The sequence below is a fragment of the Echeneis naucrates genome, chromosome 21, assembly GCF_900963305.1.
Source record: "Echeneis naucrates chromosome 21, fEcheNa1.1, whole genome shotgun sequence".
NCBI classification, from domain to species: Eukaryota; Metazoa; Chordata; class Actinopteri; order Carangiformes; family Echeneidae; genus Echeneis; species Echeneis naucrates.
Window position 1 is genome coordinate 8,006,619 of NC_042531.1, and position 27,489 is coordinate 8,034,107.

At 40.5% G+C, this 27,489-nt stretch overlaps 1 protein-coding gene across 2 annotated transcripts in view; it reads left to right on the top strand.

Moving 5' to 3' along the window:
• Positions 1-5,062: 5,062 nt before the first annotated feature.
• myo3b (myosin IIIB) overlaps positions 5,063-27,489 on the top strand; it is a 52,804-nt gene continuing 30,377 nt past the window's right edge. Inside the window, exons 1-22 of one of the 2 annotated variants that reach the window (XM_029530289.1) lie at positions 5,063-5,091; positions 5,476-5,659; positions 6,763-6,897; positions 7,819-7,923; positions 8,194-8,293; positions 8,927-9,003; positions 9,710-9,855; positions 14,946-15,011; positions 16,924-17,079; positions 19,219-19,303; positions 19,398-19,514; positions 19,953-20,057; positions 20,340-20,423; positions 20,511-20,713; positions 20,788-20,886; positions 20,973-21,087; positions 21,183-21,309; positions 21,926-22,136; positions 22,929-23,076; positions 24,186-24,339; positions 24,458-24,546; positions 25,116-25,245. In XM_029530289.1, coding sequence (XP_029386149.1) covers positions 5,063-5,091; positions 5,476-5,659; positions 6,763-6,897; positions 7,819-7,923; positions 8,194-8,293; positions 8,927-9,003; positions 9,710-9,855; positions 14,946-15,011; positions 16,924-17,079; positions 19,219-19,303; positions 19,398-19,514; positions 19,953-20,057; positions 20,340-20,423; positions 20,511-20,713; positions 20,788-20,886; positions 20,973-21,087; positions 21,183-21,309; positions 21,926-22,136; positions 22,929-23,076; positions 24,186-24,339; positions 24,458-24,546; positions 25,116-25,245 — 2,665 coding nt within the window. Of the gene's footprint in view, positions 5,092-5,475; positions 5,660-6,762; positions 6,898-7,818; positions 7,924-8,193; positions 8,294-8,926; positions 9,004-9,709; positions 9,856-14,945; positions 15,012-16,923; positions 17,080-19,218; positions 19,304-19,397; positions 19,515-19,952; positions 20,058-20,339; positions 20,424-20,510; positions 20,714-20,787; positions 20,887-20,972; positions 21,088-21,182; positions 21,310-21,925; positions 22,137-22,928; positions 23,077-24,185; positions 24,340-24,457; positions 24,547-25,115; positions 25,246-27,489 lie in introns of those variants that run through there. The other variant, XM_029530290.1, reaches the window with a different exon arrangement.

Sequence of the window (27,489 nt, forward strand, 5' to 3'; positions counted from 1 at the left end):
GTGCTTTTTTTTTTTTTTTTTCTGCCGGATTTGTTCAGATTATCTGTTGAGATTAGATAATGTGGTCTACCACTATACTGAACAATTCTGCAACATTCAATTTCTTTGCTATTTTTGTAAAACAAGATCCACCACCAGATTTTTTTTTTTCCTGGGTATTGGGAAAGTAGATGCCACTACAAATTAGTAGCTACACTTCCAATACAAGCCCTGTGTAATCTTCCTTTATGTAATTTGTAAAACTGTAAAACGTGATGTAGTAAGTTCTGGATGTTGCTGTTGATTTGATTTCCATGAAGCAGAAATATGACTTCATCTAGTGGCCTTTTGTCGAGTTTAAAAACCCCTGACTCAGGTTGGAGTGGCCGAACAATGCTGTTGGGACACACATGCAGCTGGTCAACAGGGGTCTCTGTTCACCAGGGCTAAAATACACTGACACCATCTATAATCACCCCGTGGCCCTGCAATTAATGTGACTATAAACAAAATTACAGCAATTCAACCATTTCCAAATTTGGATATAGTGCAATTGTTGTAGTTGTTGGACATGAGCATTTTGATTCACTTCACAGGTTAACTAAAGGATGATGAAACTGCATACAGTTTTTAGGTTGTGCATTTTAAATAGTCTAAATGGTTCACTGTCCCATGCTGGCCTGGTAGTCACGAAGCAGAAAGTGCCCAACCATGTGACTGAGCATTTTCTGGGTAATTGGGTTGTAATTTAGTAAACCAGGAGGCCTTCTGGGTAATGACAGGCAGCACAAAGGCCTCACTTCTCTGACCATCAGACCAGAAGGAAAGCCGCCCAGGAATCTTTACTGAGGGTTGACTGGGTGCTGGGGAGCCTGTCCCCTGGATGTGTCCTGTCCTCCTGTCCCCCCCCCCCCTGCAGGCTGTTGGACCGCTGAGAGCTGCTGTTCAGCTGCAGGATTTCATGTTCAGGTGTCAGCATTGTTAATAATTAAAAAGGTCCACTGAGGAAACCAGGAAATCACTTCGGACATGGAGCTATGGGCGGTAAGCTGCATGGAAATAATAGTTAATATAAAACACTTAGATGTTTGGAAAACTGTCCCATGAGATGTCTCAAACACTCTCTCCTGTTTTTTTCAGATTTCAGAAATGGAACTGCAGAGAAAGCAAAGTCAAGGTAGGAGTGATGTTTTCTCATCTCACTGTCAAACTGTCTGGACAGTTTTTATAATCATTTTACATTATGATGCATTCATGGACATGAACATTTCAGACCGAGGAGTTTTACTGGTAGAATGTAAATGTGATTGGTTTCTAATAGATAAAGAAAGAAAATAAAACCTTCATTAGCAGCCAAAACTAGACAACAATGCTAATCAATATAACTTAATAATGGCTGCATTTCAGAATAAAATAGTAGTAATAGTAAAATAGTAATACTATAGAAAGTTCATTTTGTGCAGAAGTCAGTATTTTAAGTCATGCCATATAAATTACTTTCTAAAAACGAATGTTTAAATTGAAATATGTATTCTCATAATAATATATCATAGGTCAATATATTAAGTATACAATCATAATATTATGTTTTTGGATGAGCTGCAAAGCTTTATGTAATATTTATATATACTTACTGTTACGGACACTCCATACGTTAAAGGTTTGGCAGCGTGAAATAGTTTTATACTTTAAAACTCTGAGAAAGACTGGCTTTTTTTTTCTCCTAGAATGAACCGTTTGGCAATAATATACACCTTCTCAGAAATATGAATCATATTGACCTTAATCACTTTCTGACCATTACTTGTTGTATTTAAAAACTGTGTCAGGCCAAAGTTGTTGCTGAAACAGCTGTGGTTTATATGCTAACATGACCGAGATTATTTGTAACTGTGGTTTACGTTTGTACATTGAATTTATGAATCAGATGGATTATTACTGGTGCAGGTCCACTGCTAAAATTATTGACATTGGAAATGAAAAAAAAAAAAAAATGTTTGTCCCTAGTTGTGTGAGACTTTGGTCAAGCAGGGTGAGAACAAGGGCACAGTGCCTTCGGCCTGACTCGTGGCTACTTGAGCTTCACTGCAAAGCCTCTTCATATCCCCTTAAAAGGGATTATAGTTCAGTTTTTTTTTTCTCTCCACAGATTAACCAAAGGGTTTACCAAGTGGAGTTCCCATAAGGCTTTAACAGTGAGGGTGGGATTGTGCGAGTTTGATGGAAGCAGAAAATTAGATTACTCACTTTTAGTTTGCACTGTATCTCATGACATAGCTGGAGCTGCTCACATCATCTGAAGCTTTTACCACCTCCAACCATTCCTCAGCTTTGCCATAATGTGTATGGAGCAAAAATCCAAACGCTGGGAGCAAATTATATACAGTGGCTAAAGATCCGTTCGCATGCCTTGTCGTCACATCACATCGCAAATTCCAGTCATTTAAAAATAAAATAGGAAGCAAACAGCAGCATGATGAAAACCAGCTCCGATGTCTCATGTATGCTTGATGACTGAGTTTGGTAAACAAAGGGTAACCTGAGCGATGCTGTGGTGTCCTGTTCTGAAGCAGTGCTTGTGTGTCTGAGCAGTGAAAAGAGCAGCATTAGTTTTCTCTTTGCTTTGTGACAACAAGAAAGCTAATATTCTGTCCAGCATCTGCTCAGTGTGGCATTAAAATCACGGGACAGACATAACTGCAATATAGTTATGTCGTATCTCTGTATTGGGATGCTTTCATCCATATATAAAACTAAATTCATTTTGTTGAGAGAGCTGTGATACTCACAGCACATCAGCTTTTTCCAACATATTTTGGACTGTGATGATGACTTTCTGACATTCTGTACGCATGCATGAACACATTTTGGTAAAACAAAAGAAATATGAAGTTGGAATGAAACTCCTTTTGTCATTGGTTTGTACAATGTATTATTTGTGGAATTATTTTTGGGCCATCCATTAGGAATAGAAAAAACGTCAGAAAGCTCTGCTTTAAAACACACGAATATCTGAGCATTTCTTGGGGAAGTTTTGGCTGATGTTGAAGTTCTTTCCAGTTGCTGTGACCGTCCTCCTCTGCGTTAGGTCCTCTGGGATTTGAACTCATGGCAACAGGAACATCCAGTGCTGTAGTTCTTCAGGTGAAAGACGAGATGCTTCTCTGTTATTATCACTGACATTCAAAAAACGAACATGTCAGAAGTTATCGGATCCCGTTCCAATGTAAAGCTGAATGTGTTTAAAAAAAAAAACAACACATTATGTGCAGAGGGAGGAAGACAAGCAGAAGTCATGTGACCTAGCAACCATCATGAGCTTCCTGGTTACCTGTGTGCAACCTAAGATGCTTCATATCAGCCACCATTATGAGTGGATAGCATCTGCCGCTTGAATATTTAACACCACTGCAGCTCACATTGCAGTTTACTAGTGAATTATTAATCCCCATAGATTAGCGTGAATTAGTCTCATACATTTTGGTGGGACGGAGAGAAAGAAGAACTTTCATAAAAACGGGTATGTCTGATTTATGATTTTTATGAACAAAACGGATCTCTAGTTTGAATAGTGAATAGAAGCAGTAGAGTAAATGACCACATTGGTTATTTGTATATGGGTGCAGGTTGCAGACTGTTATGAAGTGAATATTTTGCTTTTGTGACAGTTGATAGTGAAATTGTTGGAGGTTTCTTCATTTTGTGCTGTGGCAGCCTAAAATAATGTTTTGGTGATGTGCACTATGATTTCAAATTTAGTTTTACCCCTTTACCTCTTAGAGACCGAGATAGTTGTAATGGTAGACAAAGGCACTACGCGTTGTTTGTGAACTGACCATTGTTCTGCAGCTGCACGTGTGACTTAAAGCTTTATTTCTTGCAAGTTGCAACAAAACACTGACGATGTAAAGCAGGTGTCCGGTGATGCCAGTCATTAGAGGCAAAAAGCAGCCAGAAAGGAATATGAGCCATCTGTTTCAGAGGTTGGTGAAGCTGCCTAGTGCGTGTTAGCGAGTTACAAAGCAGAATTACACCTATAAAAGGCAAGTAAACAGGTTTCATGTGGATTAATAAGAGAGATGGGAGGCATTATTCATAGACAATTTAAAATAGCTATTGACTTCAGAGTAATCAGTGATGGATTATTAGATGTCAAAACCGGATTCGTAGATGGAGTGATTTGAGCTTGTCTATTAGCAACCAGATGTTTGCTACAGACATATTAACTAAAGGTGTTGGGCTAGTGCTTCAACACGCTGCTCCTTCAAGGACACGCAGAAGGATATCTGGTGTATCTCTGTGGAATTTCTCCAGAGTCGCAGCATATCCATCTGAGACCAGGCAGCATGCGCAACAATTCACGAATCTGTCCTGTGACGTGCGAGCTGCCACGTCTCCTGACGATTACACATCATTCATTGTTTCTCTCATCAATCTGTCCATAAAAATATGACTTCCCCTTCCTCGCTTCAGGGTCACACAACCTGCGTGAAGCTCGACACACTTAATGACAAGTGGAGTAGTCGTGTGTCTGTACACAAACATTCCTCTCCATCATGTTTATCTGGAATATGTGTCATTTCCCAAAAACAGGGATGCATGTATCGCACCATGGTAATACCATCTCCAATCTATCACGTCGCTCTGTTTCAGCTGTTTTGACACTTAATGCTTTGCATCATTGGTCTTACATGTTGTATTTGATCACAGAACAGTCACTTGCAGACTTGAGGGATGATGCATTGCTGTTGATGTTCAGTCTTTATAGTTGTGTCATAGGCTGAGGGCGCTCTATAAAACACTTCACACGTAATAATAATCATCCCTCAAGGCTCCAAACAGGAGCTGTGGCGCCGGTTCACTCCTCATCCAGGACGGCACTTGTCAAGATAATCTCTGTCCAATCCAATTGATCTGAAGGAGATTGTGCTTCTTAGTGGACAGAGGTCCCTGTGGAGAGGGCTATTTCAGCGTCCGTGTGAAATGCCTCTTGTTGCCCGTCCTCTTCAGAGGGAGATTTGTGTGGCTATTGCTGTTGATATGATCACAAGAGACTCCTTGGTTGTAATTTTTCTCAGCCGTGATGAGTCAGAAGAAAATAGCGCTTGCTATGTAAGTAGAGTGTTGTCATCTCCACCTGTTTTTGCTCAGATTTCTCCTGCTGTAGCCTGTTAAGTGTCTCCCTTGGTGGATATATTGGGTCCGCTGAGCTGAAGGAGAAGGCCTTTGGGGAAAAAACTTACTGATTTACACACACATTTTAATTGCCTGCTTCTCTGCTGTTCTAACCATGAGATAATGTTTTTCTGTCCTCTGACACGAGTATAGAAATCAGTCCTGCTTAATGTGAGAATTGGCTCTCTTACTCGACAAGATTTATTTATAGAAACTTTATAATTGCAAATTTAAGTCATTATCAAGCAACCGCTAATACTTATTTCATTTTGTCGTAGACCCCAAAACATTGCTGACATTGGATCGTGTTTGTTTTTCCAGAAGGTCACTGTACGGCCTGTATCCCTACAAGTCCAGCATGATCGGCCTGGAGAGTCTGGGCGATCCGTCAAGTAACTGGGATATAGTGGAGACCATCGGTAAGGGAACATATGGCAAAGTCTACAGAGTGACAAACAAGAACGATGGAAGTCAGGCGGCTGTAAAAGTGCTGGATCCGATCAATGTGAGTCGTCTGCTGTCAGCAACTTTTGCAGAAATCAAAGCCACTGCCCCTGCATGTCATCTACTTCCATTTGTCCATTGACTATAAATGAGAAGATGAGAGGTTTAGGCAGCGCATCTTTTAAGGATATCTGATTTACAGGCAGGGATATACTGTGATATCTCTGCTTTAACTAACCCCGACAGTGGTGGCAGTAGTGTGTTGTTTCAAATGACTACTTTTAAATTCATATGATATATAAGACACTTGATGACTGATGTTCTTTCCCTCCTGTTTTTATCCTGTTTTCCTAACCTCAACACTTAATTTATTCTTAGTATCGGAGATGGCGTGCCCCTCGACTGTTCATTTCAGCCGTTTTCTCACTGCTACATGAACTCTTAGCGTTGTGACAGAAGGAAAAAGGACAAAGACTAAAACCTTTGTGTTTTTCTTTATAACTCTATGACTGGTTTCAGCATCCAAGCCATTCGAACAGAGTAAGTCGCTGGTACTTTTTCCTCCTTTCCACTTCCATCCAGTTGCACTTGCACTTGCTCCAGTGATACATATCAGCATCTCACCTTTTCATGTATTTCCTGTCATGTCAAGTCTAACACACCCTTTCCAGAGAGTGGAGCTATTGCCTTGGCTGTATCCTCACTGAACTGCTGTTCATTTCTCTCGGTGATGAGGGCTCTGCAGACTCTGCATTGGCACCATATTGTGCTGGAGAGACTTGCTTTGAGACTTGGCTGTGATTGTGTCAGTGGAATGATCTCCATCCTGGCAGTCTATCCACCCTGATGCTCCCCCGGTGCCCATGAAGATGAAGTGGCCCCTTCTTCCATCCCTCTCCTTGATTAGACTGCTGACACTCAGACATCCAAAAAGAGAAATTCAGCCTCTCTGACTGTAGCTCTTCTCCCACTCTGTGATTGACTTTGTTAGAAAAGTGCTTCCAGAAATAGTTTAGCACAGAGGTGTATCCCTCCCCGTTTTTAAGAATCTTACTATAGTTAACTAACTACAGAGTTTCCCTGCTGGTTTTCTAACACATCACCATTTTTTCTCTTCATGTCTTGCTATTCTTTATTCCAATTTGCTCAATTTCTGATCAAAAGGACGTGGATGAGGAGATTGAAGCCGAATACAACATACTAAGGTCCCTGTCCAACCACCCTAATGTGGTCAAGTTTTATGGGATGTTCTACAAGTCAGACAACCTATCAGGTGGTCAGCTGTGGTTGGTCCTGGAGGTGAGTCCTTCATTGTTTGTGTTTGTGTTCCTGAGTATTTGTACTGAGTGCCAGTGTTGTGTTTCACATAAAGAGTCATGCTGATCTCTTTGAAATCCACTTCCTCACTCTTTTTGAACTTAGAACCAGCAGTCAATTATCAAGTAAGATTAGAACTGGAGGGAAAGCTTTCCAGCCTCTTTAGAGACAACCAGATATAAGTTAACCAGTTGGCTGTTACTTTAAGCTTAAAAGAAAGCAGTTTAGTGCATTTCTCAAATGGCAAACCATTCCTTAAAAATGAGTTTTTGACCTTTAGCAGCACCTGGTTATTGTATTACTAACATCTGTTCAGCTAATCAAACCACTCTGATGTTGTGTCCATTTACTGCAGGTTATTTAAGATGGACATTTGACAAATTCTCATAGGTGGGGTGAACAATGGAGACATTGTCTCTTGACATGTCTGGCTAGCTCCATTCAGGGAGTGATACACCAAGAAATCTAGCAATGACTTGGCAAATGGTGGGAAAAAGGAAGACTTTGTTGAAAAAGGAAAATATTTTGAAGCCTCAGATTTACATAAAACGTCAAGGTTTCCAAATGTTAAATAGAAAAAATCTTCTTTGCAACTGTCATATGGGATAAGAAAATCATGACCGCATTATTAATAGACACAAATCGTTTTGAAACAGCGAGCTGTGTTTGGCATGACTCCACACAGTACCTTATCACAACTATCAGGCCCAAATACAGCATTCTTGGGTTGGTGCGCTGAAAAACACTTCCAAAACAACTGAAACCCTTGTGAATGTGTCAGTTAGTATATAATATGGAAATGTGCTGCGGCAGCCTACTACACCAGTGTTGATGCCATCCCACTGCCAGATGATGAATCATAATCTGCAGTGGCCAACTCACTGGAGTTTCTCTGTTCCCCAGCTGTGCAATGGTGGCTCTGTCACAGAACTCATCAAAGGCTTGCTCATGCGCGGCCAGCGTCTGCAGGAGCCCGTTATCTCATACATCTTATACAGCGCCCTCTTGGTAAGATGGCTCAGTGTAAATCTGCTAATATTGGGGAGGAGGAGGGATCGCAACATGCATTAAAGAGCGTGCTGACGATTTATTTCCTGCAATGAAAGCGTGGCAGGTTGAAGTAATTGTCTCTTTTCCTTAACAGTTGTGGGAGTTTTTATATGTAGTTAGTGCAGATCATTTCTTCTTATTCATACTATGCACAAATGAATAATAGGGTGACTCAGATTCAGATTTGTTCTGATGACTTGGTGCTTTAACGTTTTCTCACTTTAAAAGGGTCTCCAGCATTTGCACAACAACCAGATCATCCATCGTGACGTCAAGGGCAACAACATCCTCCTGACAACTGAGGGAGGAGTCAAACTGGTCGACTTCGGTAATGGTCCTTAAAAGGGGCATTTTAGGCAGTTCATGGATTGACAGAAATAGACAAATGCATAAAGATGTGAGAATTGTCTGTCAGCTTTATCTCTTTCCTGAAGCTTGCCGCTGTATTTGGCATTGTGCTATTTGATATCCACAAGAGGTGTCAGCAGCACGTTCCTGCAACGTTGTAAAGTGGAAGCCAAGCACAGGAAGAATCATTTACTGTGCTCCACTCTTTAGTCCTTTGCACTCCATAACATCTTTTTATTTCATGGACCGTAGCCTTAACCCAAGGCTATTATTGCTCATTTAAATTGCCTTATTTGATCCTTTGCATATTAAAATAAAAGTGTTATGGCAAATGACTTGGAGTCACCCCTAGGCATGTTTGTGTCCTCAGTGTCATGGAGATGAAGTGGACTCATGCTGATAAAAATCTGTCCTACATAATTTGAAATGATTATAGTCCATTATTATTACTGCTTGGCAGTTTGCCATACTAAATTATATGCCAGGCTTTATCGATTAAATCCACAATTTAGTCTCTGCTATACATCCTGCTCTTATTCTGAGGAATTTTTCACCCACTAATATCAAAATTAAAATTTTTATGCGAAATATTTGCCTTTTTGTTCATTTTTAGGTGTTTCAGCTCAACTAACCAGCGCAAGGTTGCGGAGGAACACATCGGTTGGGACTCCGTTTTGGATGGCTCCTGAGGTCTGACTCCATGCTTCAGCCAACATGTTGTAGCAGCAGTAAAAAAGCAAACATTTCACAGCGAAATGGAGCATTGTAAATGCTTTAATGTGCTGCAAAGGGAGAAAAGAGGGAACAAACCTCTGTTATTTCTGCGAGGTTCTCCCCTGTGTCATTGTGTAACCCCCCCCCCCAACAGACACAGCTCCTGAGGTCGCCTCAAGGTTAATAGCTGGGTGCTTGTGGCCCCTCGGCTTACTCTTTGGCAGAAATGAGGTGCAGTGATTGGGTCAATCACCGCACCTCAAGGCAATTAGAATAAACTCAGCTGTAAAATGCAGTGCCTGTTATAATTATTGAGTGTAGAAAAGGGGCGCTCTCTGTAGAATAAGAAGAACTGGGTTAGCTTTCAGTGCTTAAATAGACCATAAATATGGACATCTGAAACTAAAAGATATTTGGCAGTGAGAAAGAGAGAGCAAAAAGAACATTCAGCTTTATCATTTTTCTTAGTTACGTATAGTAATAAATATATATATTTTTTCCAAATGATTTTGATGTCTTGTTCAGGTAAATTGAAAAGCTATACAGGTAAAAGGTAAAATGAATTCATCTGACCTAACTGGCACATTTCTGTATGTGCTTTGAGGTATTCATTTGCATTTTGGGTCACACTGACAAGTCTAAATGAGATGTTCAGATGGTCACTGTGGTGTCATGTTGCCAGGTCATAGCCTGTGAGCAGCAGTATGATTATTCTTACGACGCCCGCTGTGACGTGTGGTCGCTCGGCATCACGGCCATTGAGCTGGCAGACGGAGATCCCCCACTGGCTGAGATGCATCCTGTGAAAGCCCTCTTCAAGATCCCACGGTGAGTCCACTAGAGAGCGCTCCAAGCACACAGCTGGAAACAGCCCACACAGGCCTTCTTTCAGGAGGATAGTAGGAAACCAAATTGGAGGTGATAGTAGGCTTTGGCTTTTGTGGAAAAAGGATTTAGTTTTGTTATGGCTCAAAATTTACAAAACTTAAAAGGGAAGTGGATCCCAGTGCTATGGCCTACGTTTAACACTGCGATGTTTTATTTATTTGCCGTCTGCTGAATAATCAGTTTTTAAATTCATCATCAGCAAATGTAGTCGTTATTGGCCTACTGCAAAACTACAATAAATGAATGCAGCGATTCACTTAGTAAAAATATTCACTGCTGGAGACAGTGTGCGTGTCTGATGATCATTTGAGAACTGGGGGCTACATGCGGTTGACCTTTTATCAGCACAATCGTGCAATTATCTCTCAGTTAGGTAGAGATATGCCCTTCTGATTGCAATTTGCATTGGTGATTAGCTCCATTCACACTGAGATGAGCCTGTCACCTCCTTCCCGTCACAATGTTATCTCCTTCCTGCCAAGCCAGAGGAGAAACACGGTTGCCTTGTTTTGGCAGGAATTATGGGAGCTAACTCAGTATTCAGCATCAAATGTAACCAGAATGGAAAAAAAAATAACTACAAGAGAAGGGACAGCTAAAAGCGGGACGCCTCAGTAAAATGGAAGGTGGCGTTTTCTTACCTGCACACTTAAAACATCACTTTTTTCAGAAGTAGATGTAACCTTGTGATGTTTTTTTTTTTTTTTTGATGGAAAATTTAAAAAAAAAAAAAAAAAACTGGATCAAGTATCTTTCTTATTAAGCAGCTATCAAATTATAAGAGGGCATATGCATTTTCCTTGTCAATGTCCAATCCTATTTCATCAATGCAGATTTGTAAGACTCTTTGACGTCTAACTAGGACGTTAATGGAATTGGACATATAACTTTAACTGAGATTCCTCCATATCTATTCCAATCAAAATAGATATTTTTCCCTTTTTGTATGAATTGGGACCTGAGAGGCCACGCAGTGATGCAATAAATCACAGTGAATGTGTTGAACCATGAAATGATTCTGTTAACATGTCGCTTATCTCAAATATATTTTCCCATCACTGCAGCAAGGCAGACAAAATCATGAGGAAACGTGCTGTAAATTATGACTCCTGTATGAATTACTTTTCTAAATAGGGAAATGTATTTCACCTTTGGATCTTCAGAGGTGGTGAATGTGATTCATAGTGAAATCACAGAGATTCATCTTCACGGGTTTCGATGATTGCGAAGTCAGACTTTTTTTTTTTTCCTCTCTTTTCTTTCTTCAATTTAATATATCACAAACCAATACCAGAGAGGCCTTTTCTGAAGTATTGTCCTTGGCTAGTACATGTTTTATGAAATTCATGCAAGCACTAAAATATCCAATAAGCGTTTTTATCATTCTGATATCTTACCGTTGCACACAGTAATGTGTTTCCAGGCTAAAGGTTTTGCTGTCATGTTGTTAATCTTGTGTGTATCATCCACCTTATCGCTCCTTTTTTCTGACACACGTTTGGCTGTCTGAAGTAGCATCATTTTAGCTACGAGTGATACAATTTGTTATTCCCTTTCTTTTCTGTCTTTGTCTCAGAAAGCCATTGTAAGGTCTACCTGGACAGTCTCTTTTTCCAAGCTAAAGATTTAATGGTTCCTGGTAAGAACTATACAATCAGCCGGGGCTATCACTGCTCTGACTGCAGGGGCCAACAGTAGATAGCCATTATGTCACAGCTTTGGTTTTGTAAGTAGAAATGTTCACAGGAGGAAATGATTCTTCTCCCATGAGGCTATAAACGATAAGAAGAGATCTGATATCTGTCAGAGGGGACGCTGATGAGCTCCATGAATTAGGGTCACCTTGGCGCCTGCTCTGTTTGTGCTTCAGAAATATGTAATACTTGATGAGTTGCGACATACCATCGATGTGCGCACGTGTTGAAATCTCAGGTGGCTTATTCTGCTGTTATCTGTGGCCTCAGTTATTTTATTTTTTAGCTGAATCAAAGGTTTTTGTGATATTTTCTCTGTATTATGAAATTAATTGAACGTGTTACAGCGTGTTTGACAGGTATGTCCATGGTGACCATGAATGAAGGTAATGGAGCATGTCAGAGGGTGAAGTTATAAAATCATCAACTGCAAAATTAATTACTGACACTCAAGCCAAATTTGGTCTGTGATACTTAATATGCACGAAGGTTAATTGCTTGAACCAATGTTCTCTATCCTAGAGTACATGTAAAGTTAAAGAGTGTGTAAAACGGCTTGTAAAGGTCAGAGGAAATTGTCAGAAGACGTCCAAGGTTGTATCTATTCAGTGAGATCGCCGGCGAGACTATCCACATATTTATTAGCACTTGTATCTGTCAGAGCAGGGACCAAGAATGAGCATGATCGAAGTAAATGATGGCTTGTCAGAGGCAACAAAGGCTAATCAAATCTCAAAGCAGCAAAGAATTCCTGATCGGTGGGCTGGTGAGAGACAGCTCTTCATGGAAAAAGCCAGAGATCAAAACCATGGAGCTATAAACACAGTTCCTAGTGTTTCTGACACTACACAGTAATGTAAGAATAACTCTTCTTGTTACCTAAGAAAGTTTAAACCTAAGATAACACTCTAGTTACCAAAAATGTCTCTCCAAATTTTTCTGCGAATCCATTTTGAAGACTGGGAGATATTTTCTAAGATAAATGTAAAAATACATTTAATGCATCACAGGGGAAAGTGAAAGCTTTCATTAACGTTATCAGATTGTCAATCGCAGAGATTACCTCCATGCAACCCTGACTTTAGCCAGGCCAAAACTTTGTTATCCATCAGTGAAAGTGAAACTTCGGATGGATTTGATTAATAAGCTGTCAGATGTCAGATGTAATGCTGATCTGCTAAATGTGTGAACCCCGTCCGTGTTTCTCTCAAAAAATTGCCCACTGTTATTGTGAAAACCAGCCGTTATTTAAAATGACTCAGATGACCTCCATGTTTAAGGTTGGCGCTCTACTATAAACAAAAATTCTGTTTAGACAGAGTGAAGACGCCACACACTTTAAAGCCGCAGATTCCCCGTCATCAGACACTGATGCAGTCCTGACCCTCATCTCCAGATTGCCGGCTGGTTGAATGATTTTGCAGTCTTGGGTAAAAGGCTTTAACATCTCCATCCTTGATGCAGTTATTTTACTGCTCTGCGTGGTGTTCAGGACTGCGGTATTTGGCGATGCTGCTGCCAGAGTCATGATAAATGTGGCAGTACTTCTCCATGTTCATGCATGTGTGCTCAAAGAATCGTTATATAGCGCTGGCTGAGGTGATGGATGAGTCGAAATTTTAAGCGGGTGGTCCACGCTCTGAATAAATCTTTGTTTTGGGACCTCATGCACATTCTCCGTTACCCTTCTCTAAAGGCCACTCTGTTTCTACCTTGACTATGCAATGTCCTCTATAATGGCCTTTCAGGGAAAGACATTCATAAATTGTAAAAGAAAGTCACTTCTCATTCTGTATCCTCAAATTTCATCAAAATCGATTCATACCTGCCTCCACAAGGTTATGAAGGACGGCTCTAAGATACATATACAGCCTCTGTAGCTTTATCTTCCTCACAATTTTTACTTTGTCATAACGATATAATAATACTGCCTGTTGTTTGTGGCATTTGAACTTGCTGGAAAAACCTTCATGTTGTTTCAGGATACAAATTGTGAATATCTAATGAACAAAAATTGTCTCTTCAGATTTTTATATCCTGTTGATGATTCCAATAATTGCAGCACTTACTTCATACAGCACATGTTACACAAGTAAAAAAAAAACAAACAAACAAACAAAAACCAGCTGTAATGAAAGATTTAAATTCCTTGTAGAAATGAAGTACAGCAGTCAACATTAAATTGTTGGGTTCAACAACCGCTTGAATGGAAAAAATAACAATCTTTTTGTCCATTATTCATGGCTTAGTTACAGCCGTCAAATGTTGTTGACACCTCTGTGATTCTTGCCTGAAACTGCTGTGAGGAACATCTGACAGTACAAGTGCTGCCTGGTTCGGGATTTGAATAAGCCATTTGTGTTTCCAGTATGAGGCAGCAATCTCACAAACAGCGAAAGGAAAAACTGCCTGAATTTGCTAAGCACAATGAGCACACTTGACAGTGTTATCAGCAGCTCTGCTATATTGACTTTGTAATGTATAAGCAGTATGGTACAACATCAAGGCAGGAACGTGTCTTCAGGCTCACATTAGAGGTTCCATTGAAGCAGTCAGTTACTGGCTTTGATCTGCACTTTGGAAAGGATTCCCTGCCTGAATCCTTATCAAAGACCTGACGAACTTAGTACTGCTGTGCATGACAGAATTTGTATCCCAACATCCACCTCTCTCTTTAAAAAAAAAAAAAAAGGGGGGGGGGGGGAGAGACACAAAATGTATTGTAGTCTAACGTGCACCTCTGGTTTATTTGTGATAAGCAAATATAACCGATGGCTTCGCAAAATGACACATGAACTAATTAATGCGGTTAATAAATATCTCGACCGGGCCTGTCACTATTTCTGTGACGGTGACAAAAGGCTCAGCCTCCAGCTGTCAGACCGGCAGCTTCCTGTGAAGATGACTGTGCTCAGGCCCGTCCAGCCTTGGCTCCTCATACAGACCTGCCTCCTGTCATCACGTGCACTTGAACAGTGTTAGTTTCATTATAGATGGCCTCTGTAAATGCCGCTGACAGAGGTATAACTAGCTTCCATAACTTCTGGCTCCCAATGGCAGATGCTTGCTGCCAGACAGTAGAGGAGCTGTTATCATTTGTCACTTTTTCTGTGGCTGCCACATACCTGGACCCAAACCAGCTCGTCCTCAGCCTAAGAACCTCTCACGAGAGGCCGATGGTCACTCTCTGCCAGCCAGTACTCATTTGTCAGTAAACTCCAGAGAAAAAGCTCAAAGTCTAATTACGGCGGTAATGATATTGGCATTTAAATGAATTCAGTAAAGTCATTTTTTCTTCCCATATGCTGATTTTTGCGCTATGTGCTTCTGTTTCAGAAATCCCTCTCCCACATTACGAAATCCAGAACAATGGTGCAGAAGTTTCAGCCATTTCATCAGCCAGTAAGTGTCCTCCAACTTCGACCCCTTTCCATCTTAAAAGCAGAAAGTGGCACAGCAGTTATTTCCCCAAAACAAGGTGATGGATAGAAACACTCATTGGGATTTATTTAAGTTTAGTTTGCCTAGGCAGGATGAGCACATTTGTAACATGATTAAATGTAATACATGCCTTCAACTGCTGTGAATCTGCCTGTGAATGTACACTTGCAAAAATCAATAAAGAAATAACAGCTATCAATGTTTTACGAAGCATGTGTCCAGACCGAAATGATAAAAATATACCGGTGAAAAACTCAGCAGAGTTAAAGGAACGGCAACTGTGTTATATGTTGTCAGCAGACAGAAATATTGCTGTAAACATAGAGGGAGTTAAAATTGACATTTTACAACCAGATTCTATCAACCCGCTTGCCTTTCTGTTCATTAACTTTAATTTGTGTAAATCTGCCACACAGGAACAAACTAATTCACCTGAGTTATCTGAGTTCAATCTAACGGCCCAGATTACTTATCATTTCCTCCACTGTGCAAAGCTAATAATGTCAGGGGCGGCTTGTAATGGTTGCTCAGAATATACAACCTTAATATCTACTGCACAGAGGTGTGTGAGCCTGGACCATAATGAGAAAATAGAATTGTATTTGTTTGGAGAATTACTGTGCAAGCACGGATTGAGGCTAACGTTTATGCTGCGGGTTTACACTGAAAAGACAAACAGACCATCTGCCTTAAAGGGCCTGTTGGTGTTCTTCTCGTCACTTGAGTTATTGATTTATCAGCACTGTGTCAAGCCAAATTACCTCTTAAACCAACCGGCATACATTTTAGTGATGTTTGTTTTTATACTTTTTACAGTGTCGCTGCAAAGATAGTCATTGGATATTTTTTGAATCGCAGCCCTTTAATCTGGGTTAATGGATTGTGTGATATCATATCAGAATTAATCTCCCCTAACAAAGCCCACCAGAGTTCAATGTGGGGAGGCTAGACAATGTTATCAAGGTTTGCCGGCTGTTTGTGGAGCCTTTTCAGCCCTGTCAAGCCTGCACCTATGTATGGGCAGAAATCTTCGAGGGGCTTTCACTATAATAAATCCATCACCATTCTACACTTGTGCAGCCAAAGAGCTGACTTCAGTGACAAAGTGGCCTGCCGTGCTAATAGCAGCAACCTCTGCTTAATGTCCTGACGCTAATGAATTCATAGAATTAACTTTCAGGGCTGAACAAACTGATAAAAGAAAGAATTTTAGTGTAGATTAGGTGGTAGGAATTAGCTTGATGTGCTTTTACTGTCGCACCTCCGTCTGCTGCTGTTGGTGTTTAAGCGCTCGCACACATGCAGTAAATGAACAGTGACTTTTTCATGCTGTTGCTTTCTTAACTTCAGCCCAGGATGTCAAATCTTGTCATTTTAAAGCTCTTGTCTCTCGCTACATTGTCGTCATCAGAAATAAAAGCCAACTGTGGTCTCATGTGTTTTCATTGCTTCGTGCTGCCACCATCAATATTGTGGGAGCTTTTGTATCAGAAGCAAACTGATGCTGAAGTGTTGCTACCAACACTAAGTGACATCACCTACATTGGCATTGGCAAACACTGCACGTTACAGATAGGACTCCATGCTGTGTCATGGCAAAGCTTGTTTGGACTTGGAGTCATGGTGACAGTGACCGTGTTGTACTCAGACAGAGAATGACAGATTAGTCACCTACACTTAAAAACACTTGCACCGAGCACTGCGCCGGTGTGATTGTCTGTCAGAACTCATCCAGACAAATCAGCTTTCTAAAATGCTCAGGTGATTCTCTCTGATTTGAAGGGTGGTAAATAACGTGCGATACTTTGTGTGTGTGTTTTTTTTGTTTTTTTTAACAACGCCATAGTCACGGTATATTTTTCCGTTTGTAAAGGTGCCTGATAAAGGATTTCGAGGCGCGTCCATCTGTGACCCACCTTCTGGAGCATCCCTTCATCAAGCAGGCCCACGGCAAAGATGTGGCCCTCCGTCAGCAGTTAGCTGCTCTCGTCCAGGAGCAGCAGGAAGCGGGCTGCAAAACCAAGACCAAGTAAGTTTTTTTTTTTTTGTTAAATGTAACTCAAAACCTGAATAACATATTGTGATGATACAGCTTACTGCCTGGTGTGTCATTGGTTGCCTCTGCTGCTGCAGGTAGCCAGAATGAGTGTTAATGTGCTTTTCTGTCCAGTAGGGGGCAGGAGCTCATCTTCTTACACAGCAGCATAGAAGTGATGAAATGACAATGAGCCCCAGTAATGAGCATTACAGTACGTGATTTAAGAGAGTGTGACTAATTCAGAAGGAGTGATTTGCTGACAAACATTAGATTAATAAAAGCCATTTAGACCAGCGGATGTGGAAACCGTCTGACGGGGAGCCCTTGGTGCAAACCATTTTCCACCTGCCTTATTAGACCAGTGATGGAGTAAATCAATTATTCTAGTTTGACTGGCTCCTGAAAATTAGTACAATTTCATTTGAGGAGTCCTCTTTTTGATTGCTTATGCTCACTTTGGTTACAGAATACACTTTCCTTATAAGATAGATCGACAGCTCTTCTATGACTGACAGCATTACTGCAGAAATACTGACTTTGCCAATGCTTAATCTTCGTTATAAAGAGGTTCTCTGAACCTGCCCTTGAATGAGAGTCTTGATGTTGTGCCAGTTCTGTTTACTCCCAACAGTGTGCAGTGGTTGTCTGAGCCTGATCCCGAATTCCTGTCCACAGTGAGAGTGGATAATGGGATTAGGAGCTTGTAGGGGGAGAACTGGGCTCGCGTGGTTTAGTCTCTCATGCCACAGATCAGCACACAATGACTCCAGATAAGAATAAAGACATAGAGAACTTAAAAACAGCTGCCCTAGGTGGAATACTGTGATTTACTTCAAAGCAGGAAAGAGATAGAGGCTTGACGTCTCAAGTCTTACTCTGAAGGGGCACGATGATGAGTATTCACTTTATAGGGACCACATATTGAGTATTTTCACTATATTCAGAATATATATAATGAATACAAAGGCAAGGAAACAATTCCTACCCTGAAGCCGATAATTGATTATTCATTGTAATAGAATATAAATATATCTTCTGCATGAAGTATTTTCTCATATGTTTGGAACAAGTTGAGCTGACTGCCAAAGCTGAAGTTAGCTTTCTAACTTGGTTAAAATTCAGTTTATATGATGTGAGCTCAAGATTTTAAATTTATTGGACAAAAATAAAAATACATTATGTAACAATTGCATGTTACATTAGTAAAGTTGCACAAAATTCCAAAATATACAGATTTTTAGGGTTGTGCAATTTATCAAAAAATATGATTCAAAATGCGGTATGGCCAAATGCAAAGTCGAAATCACAGACGTTTCCCTTGATACAGGTAAAATGTGTCATAACACTGTTGTGCATTGTGAGCACCACAAGCATTGTGTTGGTGCAGCCTAGAAATCATATTTTCCAGACCTAGAGGAACATAGAAAACAACATCTGATAATTTTGATAACTGATATGATGTGAAATGAAGTGCAACCTTGATTGGGTAAAAGACTAAATACTCCTTTAAAAATTTGTACTCAAATTTTAGTTTGAAACCAGCGTGTGTTAAACAGACAACTCAACTTGGTGAGTGTTCATGGCAGAATGGTGTTTGTGAGATTGACTGAATTTAAAAGATCATGTTCTCTGTAGTGACACCCAGCGAGAGGGTCCGCAGAGCGATGACAGAGTATGTTGTGTTTGACTTTGGCGACACAGAAATAAATGATAGAGCAATCAATTCATTGTTTGTTTTAGTTTTTTCATTTAGCGACACCTAATAAAAGGTCAGCATCATGAATCCACAGTGCATTGCAGTGCACTCTGCTTGTATGTATGCGCATATCGGAGTAGACACTCAATGCAATGGCTCTTTTTCCTCTCTTTTTTCACACCCCATGTGGCGTCCTCTCTGATTTTCCTCAGTCCAATTGAGCCAGTAAACTATTGTTGACCTCTGCCCACTGTGACTCATTTCAGAGTGATAGGTCAAAACGCAGATGAAGTGCAATCACGGCCTGATAATGGCAGATGTGTCCCCTGGGAGAGCTCTAAGGGCTTCATACCCAGCCGGTCAAACTGCTGTTTTTCACTTGGTGGTCATGTTACAGCTTTCTGAGGCATTATCAAGTCCTTGGTTTCACGCAGGCACGAGCGGATCAATACTCGTAAAACCCTCATAATAGAGAGCTGTCCCGATGATGATCTTGTAAACCTGGAGTTCTTAGATGAGGTAAGATTTAATGTGTTTATATCATCGTGCATTGATCGGCCCGGTGTGCAATGTTCCTGATGCCATGGATTATTTTTTTTTTTCATGCCAACAGGAGACAATAATCAGCCATCTCCAAAAGAGGTATGATGAGCTGCAGGTGTACACTTATGTTGGGGACATCCTCATTGCTCTCAACCCTTTCCAGAACCTCAGCATCTACTCTCCCCAGGTTGGTTTTCGACCAGTCACGCAAACGTTCACAGTAGTTCCCGATCACAATAAATATGATAATTGACTGCGACCAAAGGTCATGCCACTGGTTCTGTTGTTAGATATACATAATTTATAGTTTGTGTGTGTGTGTGTATTCACGCAAATTCCACACAGAAAGGCCCCAGGCCTGTGAATTCAGAAGGGATTTTTATCTCTCTATATATATTTTAATTATTGCTTTGTTTTTGCAATTTCATTTATTCTTGGCTGTATCAAAGGGAAGCTCATCCGTAAACTGCAGTAAAATGTGTTTTCTGGTGGCAAATAATCCAATAATGCAACACGCTTTTGAATATGCAGGTGCATTAAATGTATATGAAAATGACTCCAAGCTGCTCCTGTGACTGATCCATTTTTGACGTTCCTTTATATATCTCTGCATGTCTTCCCTCAGTTCTCCAAGCTGTACCATGGTGTAAAGCGGGCTGACAACCCTCCACACATCTTTGCCTCTGCAGATGCTGCCTACCAAGGCATGGTCACATTCAGCAAAGACCAGGTAAACATCCAACTGTGTGATTATAAAAGTGATGAAACGCGAGAAATGTAAGATAACACGTATGTTTTTAAATATTGGATGCTCTTGAAAGTTAGGGTCAGAGGGGTTAGAGGGTTGAAAGCATTTGGCTTATTTTCTTTGGTGGTTAAATTAGATTTGCAAGCAGCAAGATTTCTTTTAAAAAAGAGATTTTAAAGATTTTAAAAAAATAATCTAAGTAATGTACTGTACATGATGCTTGTCTGATATTTTAGTTACTAGATTTGTTTCCTTTTGTTTTAGTGTATCATCATCAGCGGGGAGAGCGGTGCTGGAAAAACAGAGAGTGCTCATTTGATTGTGCAACATCTTACCTTCTTGGGAAAGGTACTACAGGGTGGTTATTCTCATTGTTGAGTCTTGTAATGAATACTGGATAAACTGCACCCTGAAATCGCATGTTTTTGCTCTTAGGCAAACAATCGGACGTTGCGTGAGAAGATCTTGCAGGTGAACCCCCTTGTTGAGGCCTTTGGAAACGCCTGCACAGCTATCAATGATAACTCCAGTCGCTTTGGGAAGTACCTGGAGATGAAGTTCACACCGACCGGAGCCGTCATCGGGGCCAAGATATCTGAGTATCTGCTGGAGAAGTCCAGGGTCATCAAACAGGCTACGTATGTTTCCTCGTTATTTTTCTAATAGTTTTTTGAATTTCAGCCTTCTGACTGCTCTGTTTGCTTCCTCTCAGGGGGGAGAAAAACTTCCACATATTTTATTACATATACGCTGGACTTTACCGCCAAGACAAGCTGAAGACCTACAGACTACCAGAAAGAACTCCCCCAAGGTTCATGTGGCAGTCCTTTTAACGTGCTCACTGAATTGCTGCCATTTTTCACTTTGATCGCTGATCATCACAATCTGCATCTGCAGGTACATTGATAGTCGGCACTGCAAAGTGATGCAAGACATTGTGTCCAGCAAACTGTACACGGAGCAGTTTGACGCAATTCAGGAATGCTTCCGAAACATTGGCTTCACTGAAGAGGTATTTTCATACTGCATAGTTTTCGACTGCTGCTGGTGATTTCTGTGCAAACTGTATTTTTTCTTTTTCTTCCTTTTGTTTTTTTTTTCCTTCAGGAAGTCAACTCTGTTTACAGAATTCTCTCAGCCATTTTGAACACAGGCAATATTGAATTTGCTTCCATCACATCCCAACATCAGACTGATAAGAGTGAAGTGCCTAACTCAGAGGCCTTGGAGAATGGTGAGATATGTTATTTGTGTTTATAGTCGTCAGCAAAAGTCCTGTTTTTAGCCATGGAACCAGGTAGCTTTAATGGTCTCCCTGAAGAAGAGAGACTGTCATGTGATTTAGGGGCGACATTAAAAGAAACTATCTTTCAATGCCTCACTTCCCCTTTTGTGATGATATACTTGCACTCATACTGCTCTCTGTAGTAAAATATTTTCTGCTTGACTGATTTTTGGTTTGAGAAGGGAACCTTTTTATAGTAGATTTTATCTTTAGAGTTTTTGAGAGGAAGGAGCAGAGAGATTCAGTCATAAGTCTCTGGCTTTGTTATATATTTTTTACTGTTGCGTAATATTTTATAATAATTTGTGACGCATGTTGTTTCATAATGGAAATACATTGGAGCCTGTGAGGGCCAAGCACTTAGAAGAAAATGGACAAAAAGTCTTTTGTATGCAGGTGAGAAATCATAATGGATGTAAAAGCACAGAATCGCTTTCCATTTGCATAAAAATGCAAAGAAGCAAATCTATCCATAGAAATAAACCTGGAGATGAGTTCAAAGCTCGTGATTAAAGCAGATGGGCTCTTCATTATCAAACTCATCGTCCCTCTTCTGTTTTCTCAGCTGCATCTCTCCTCAGCATTGGCCCTGAGGAGCTTCAGGAGGCGCTCACCTCTCAATGTGTGGTCACCAGAGGGGAGACCATCGTCCGCACCAACACTGTGGACAAGGCCGCCGACGTGCGAGACGCCATGTCCAAAGCCTTGTATGGACGCCTCTTCAGCTGGATAGTCAACCGCATCAACTCGCTGCTGCAGCCTGACATGAATATCTGGTGAGTGTGAGCTGGTAATGAACATCTGTCAGACGTCCACTCTTGCTTTCTGTGTCTGCTAAGTCTCACGCAATCGTGATGAGTTTCTACAGAGCGTTGATGACCTTTATGGAAGTCTATGGAGGTAGCTGAAAACATGCAGAGGAGAATATCAATAGGCCGGCAAAAGACAGGCAAAAGGAGAGCAAAGAAAGTTTTAATAAATTTTTGATACTGAGTTGCATGCAGAAAAAAATAATGTTCAGATGATTAAAAAGACTTCAGAGAGACTGCAAAGAGGCTGTTCATTGATCCAAAAGATTTCCTTTATAAATACGGGCGTCAACTGTCAAGGAGCCGTCTCTGAGATGTACAGTACAAAAGCCAGAGTTCCTGTCCGTATTCCAGTCATCTTTGCCATTTCCTTATTGCCATTAATAACCAGTAGAGCAGGCTAAAGGTGACCCCTGCATACCACCATTAATGACCGATTGTGAAAAGTAACAACTCCAAGCGATGAATACAAATGCTGTGTGTTAAGTCTTTGTGTTGTGTTGTACAAATGGGTTTATTAGCGCAGATTGTGAAAAGGACTCCAGGTTAAATCACTAGACACCGAACTAAAACCATCTTAGGAGCTCAGACCTTTTGAAAGCCGATGTTTATGACTTCTCATCACCAGACCACACTCCATATTTGGGTTGAACTTGGATCATCATGAAAGTTTTATCAATTAATATGCCTGCTGGGGATTTGCTCATTCCATTGCATAGAAGAATTAAGTTTGTTTGTCCCCTATTTTCTGCTTTGAAGTGCCGCAGAGAGCAGCATGAATGTGGGAATCCTTGACATCTTTGGATTTGAGAATTTCAAAAAGAATTCTTTTGAACAATTGTGCATCAACATTGCAAACGAGCAGATCCAGTTTTACTTCAACCAGCACATATTTGCCCTCGAACAGGTGAGTCTGTTACAGAGAGGCTATTGATGATATGTTTGTACTCATTTATTATGTTGGGACCGCCCTTGAAAAAATCTTCTCCATGTTCCTCAGCAAGAAAATGGATTAAGCAAAACATCACACTGTTATGGAAATCAGTCATTTTAACATTATTTGTGTGTTTTTCACACTATCGGGGCAGAGACATCTCTCAACTTGAACATTTTGCTTGTAGCCAGGCTGTGCTGTGTAAAGGATTGTTTGTACTGTTGTGTGCAACCAAATTACTCTCTTAATTGATTTAAAGAAGTTGTTTCCCCTGAAGTGTGAGAAGTCTTTATTTTCCTTGATGGAAATGAATTTGGCATCAATCATAAACCATTTTTCCATAATTCCTTTCAGTGTTTGTTAAATCTAACTTTCTAAAAGAAAAATGAAGATACACTAATTGTATTTTGTAAGTTGTCTTTCATTGCATTCAAACATATTTCCATTAAAATAGAAAGAGCAGCACATGAAAAGATTAATATCAAAGACAACAACAAAAATGAAGTAAAAAACAGCTCTAATCTAGATCTGTTTGTGTCCCTTCACACATTCATTACAGCACTGATCACTGAAAATAAGTTCTCCAGCTGATGGAAAAGTTGAGCTGCCCCTGTTGTAGGGCTGGTGCTTAGTGGAAAAAAAAATTATTTGGTGTGGATGTCAGTTTCGCTGTACACAGAAACTGATTATTCCGAGTTAATGACTTAAACATGAGGCCAGTTTAGATCCATTGGTTCCACTTTATTAGTAAAATATATATTTAAAGCAACTTTTTGATCTGAAATTAAATAGATGCAATAATATGATATAACTCTGGGTTATTTGCAAAGTGAAATGAATTATGAATAAGTAAGTGGCTCTATTTGTTAGTTCAGAGCTGTTCTGTTTTATGAATTCAGTAGAAGACTCTCATGCTGTAAACTTCAGCCATAGACACGCACAGTCTGTCGCAGCTCTTTGGTTTTGTTGATTAGAAACTTCCCACACACACACGCACAAATCATATTTAGCCCAGATTGTTTAATTGGGTCATTTAGAGAAATAATTAACTAGATTTTTCTACATTCACTGGTTCGAATTAGATGGAGTACCAAAGTGAGGGAGTGGATGCCAGTCTGGTGGAGTACGAGGATAACAGGCCCATCCTGGACATGTTCTTGCAGAAGCCCATGGGCCTGTTGTCCCTGCTGGACGAGGAGAGCCGCTTCCCTCAGGCCACCGACCAGACCCTAGTGGGTAAGGCTGGGAGTTCAAAATCCAAAAGCTCAGTTATGAATCAAAAATAATTCATGAGAACAGGAAAAGGCACATGTTACAATTCTTACATTATTTCTTTTCATTTGTTTGTTTACAGATAAATTCGAGGACAATCTGCGCTGCAAATATTTCTCAATACCAAAACGTGTGGAGCTTTGTTTTGGCATTCAGCATTATGCAGGAAAGGTATCAAACGGTCTCTTTGAATACATGCAAAAAAATAATACACATCATGATAAGAGCGAGGATTTAGCTTTGTATTAACAGTAGCTTAAACATTTAATAAGACTGTAACAAATGAAACAAGTCATTTTATGTATACAAGTTTTTGTTTTACACTTCATGAATCGCTTCATTCATGTCCGTCTATTTTTTATGAACAATGTGATCGTTTCATTCTTTTTTTCTGCTCAGATAAAAAATTAAAGACTAACAGTGTTACTCACTGAAGCATTTGTTTTGCATGTGTGAGCCAAAGTTTCCAGAGTTATGCAACACGACTGAACACAAAACTTTACGCTTGCCCTGAAGTGGGGGGCAAAGCACAGATGTACTTGTAACAGTACAAGTGTCTCAGTTTTACTCTCATCAAGTTACAGTAACAGTCACGTGCATGACGCAGATGGTGAAACTGAAGCAGCTACCCTACATAAGAACTACTTTCATCTCTAAATATGAGATGTTGATCGCATGTTTAAATTCGACCGTATTGCATGCACACATTTAATGTGCTTTTTTTATGTCCTCCTCAACAGGTAATGTACAGTGTGACTGGATTTTTGGAGAAAAACAGAGACACGCTTCCTGCAGACATTGTCGTGGTGCTGAGAACATCAGAGAACAAGCTTCTGCAGCAGCTGTTTTCCAGCCCCCTAACTAAAACAGGTATGTTTGTGTGAAAGCATCGGTAAAAAGAGCATAGCAGCTGAGAACATCTGAGAACATCTGAAGCCCTGACACTAACAGGAGAATTATTCTCCTGCTTACCACAATGGAAATGGGAATGGAAGAAACTTTTCTTTGAGACAAACTATTGTTAACAATGGCAGGCTCTGACTGTATTAGTCTGTGAATTGTGCTGCTGTCTACTGCTTCCATAAGTGTTCAGGTAAGTGGGCTTCTTAAAGACGCGGCTCCCAGGCATCTCCTGGTCCCCCTTCATTTCAAGCTCCTGTGTGCCGTGCATGGATAAATCTGCAGTCTCCATTATCTCTTGAGAGGCTCAGCTCCCTGCACAGTGCTCTGTTTTTATTTTCACTAAGCTGTCCCTCGTGGTTTCCCACTGCTGAATGCTATCTGCAGATTGTGGGTGCAGTGGGATATTTTTATGATAAGGTTTCTAAATACCCAGGGGATGAAGAAACAGTATTTAGAGAACACAAAAGCAAGTCTTCCCACCTCTTTTTTTTTTTTTTTTTTGTTGGTTAAATGAAGGTAGTAATGTGCTCGTCATTAGCTGTGGCTGAGGCCTTCTGGTCACTTGACTTAGCAGAAATATTAATAGATGTGTTAAATTATCAGATCCCCACTTCCTTCTTTATTTCAGCTAAGCCATATTATGGGATTCACTTCCTTTTTAGGGACCTGTAAATGCCTGCTTTCACTCCCGGTGGCATTAAGAGGAGCTTCAATTCACAAAAGGCACCTTAGCTGAGACTCCATCAGAAATCTGTGATGTGTCTGTAAACTTCAAATGTGGGTTGTGCACAAGGGAGCCTTCAGCCACTTCTTTCTGCTATTAACAGCTTCAGAGGAGTATACTCCATAAAAACAAATTCAGTGAACACACATTTCAGAGCACAAAGGCACTGAACAGAAGCTAAGATGTGCTGTAATGTTTATTGCTGCTGACATAATGTCAGTTTGGTCTAAAAGCTTCTTTATTTCTTTTTGTTTCGCTGCATTTTTTGTGTCCTGCCATTTAGACTAGTGGTTTGGGGTAATGTGATGATTTATCACAGTGTCGCACAGTTTTAACCTTTTTATGCTTAAAAGCTTTGCCCACGCTGAGTTGGTGCATAGGTTCTTTTACCAATTCAAACAGAGCAAGTTTGTCTTGCTATTTCTATGGAGAAATAGACCTCCAAGGTCCAGTTTTCTTATTGCAGTTTTGTGAAACTGCAGATCATCTAGTTAGATAAAAGCTATGAAACAGCCCAGCTACAGCTTATCACTGTGGAAAAGATGGAGTGCTGTTTACAGTGAGATAGAGCATACCATAAGAAAAGTCTAAATCTTTTCTTCAGGGTAAAAGTGAGATTTAATTTGCATTTTATTTCACATTATAGATTCACTGTTATCTGTGAAATTACCATTATCTGTGGGGATCTGATGGAAATCTGTTTTGCACGAGGGTGGTTTCTCACTTTGGTTCTCCTGCTCACTGTGTCACCACTAGGGGGCACCCTTGCAGATCTGCAGCCTGACAGTGACGGAAGTTTAAAAAAAAAAAAAAAAAAGATCAGGGATGTCACAACACAAACACATAAACATGCACTGAATGTTAATGTTTCAGCTGAAGCACATGAAATGCAGAAACAATCCAGCTGAGCCAGATAATTTTCCCTAACTTTATATATATATATATTTTTTTTTAGAAACAGATAAGCATTTATTAAAATATTTCACAAAATCCACCACCTCCTTTTCTTCTCTGCACAAAATATGAGTGACTGAGTATTGATGCAGTTCATGTTTGTAGAACAGTACGAAGCGAGGAAGGCCACAGAAAGTAAAAAGCTCCCAGGCGGAGAATAGTGAGGCTACTTGAGCCTTGCAGAATGTGGGTCCTTGAGCCCTGGACATGTGGTGGTGTTTTGTCAGAGGAAATGGGCTGTATTTGCATGGACAAATTCCTTAGAGCCAGGGCCTTTGCCTTTCCCAGATCAGGGGGGGTCACAGTGTTTGAATTGGCTGAGTTCAGTCAGGCCTACCAGGGCGGCCCGCAGTCATATGTATGTATGGGTCTGTGTGGGTGTGTGTGTGTGTGCACGCGCAGCCCCAGGGCTGCCTGGTCCTGCTGCTTGTAGCACGGCAGATCTGCACACACACAGACACACACACACACAGCTTCAAGAATGCCAGTCCTTTGTGAGAGCACAATAAAAACAGCACAATGTTCTTCCTTCT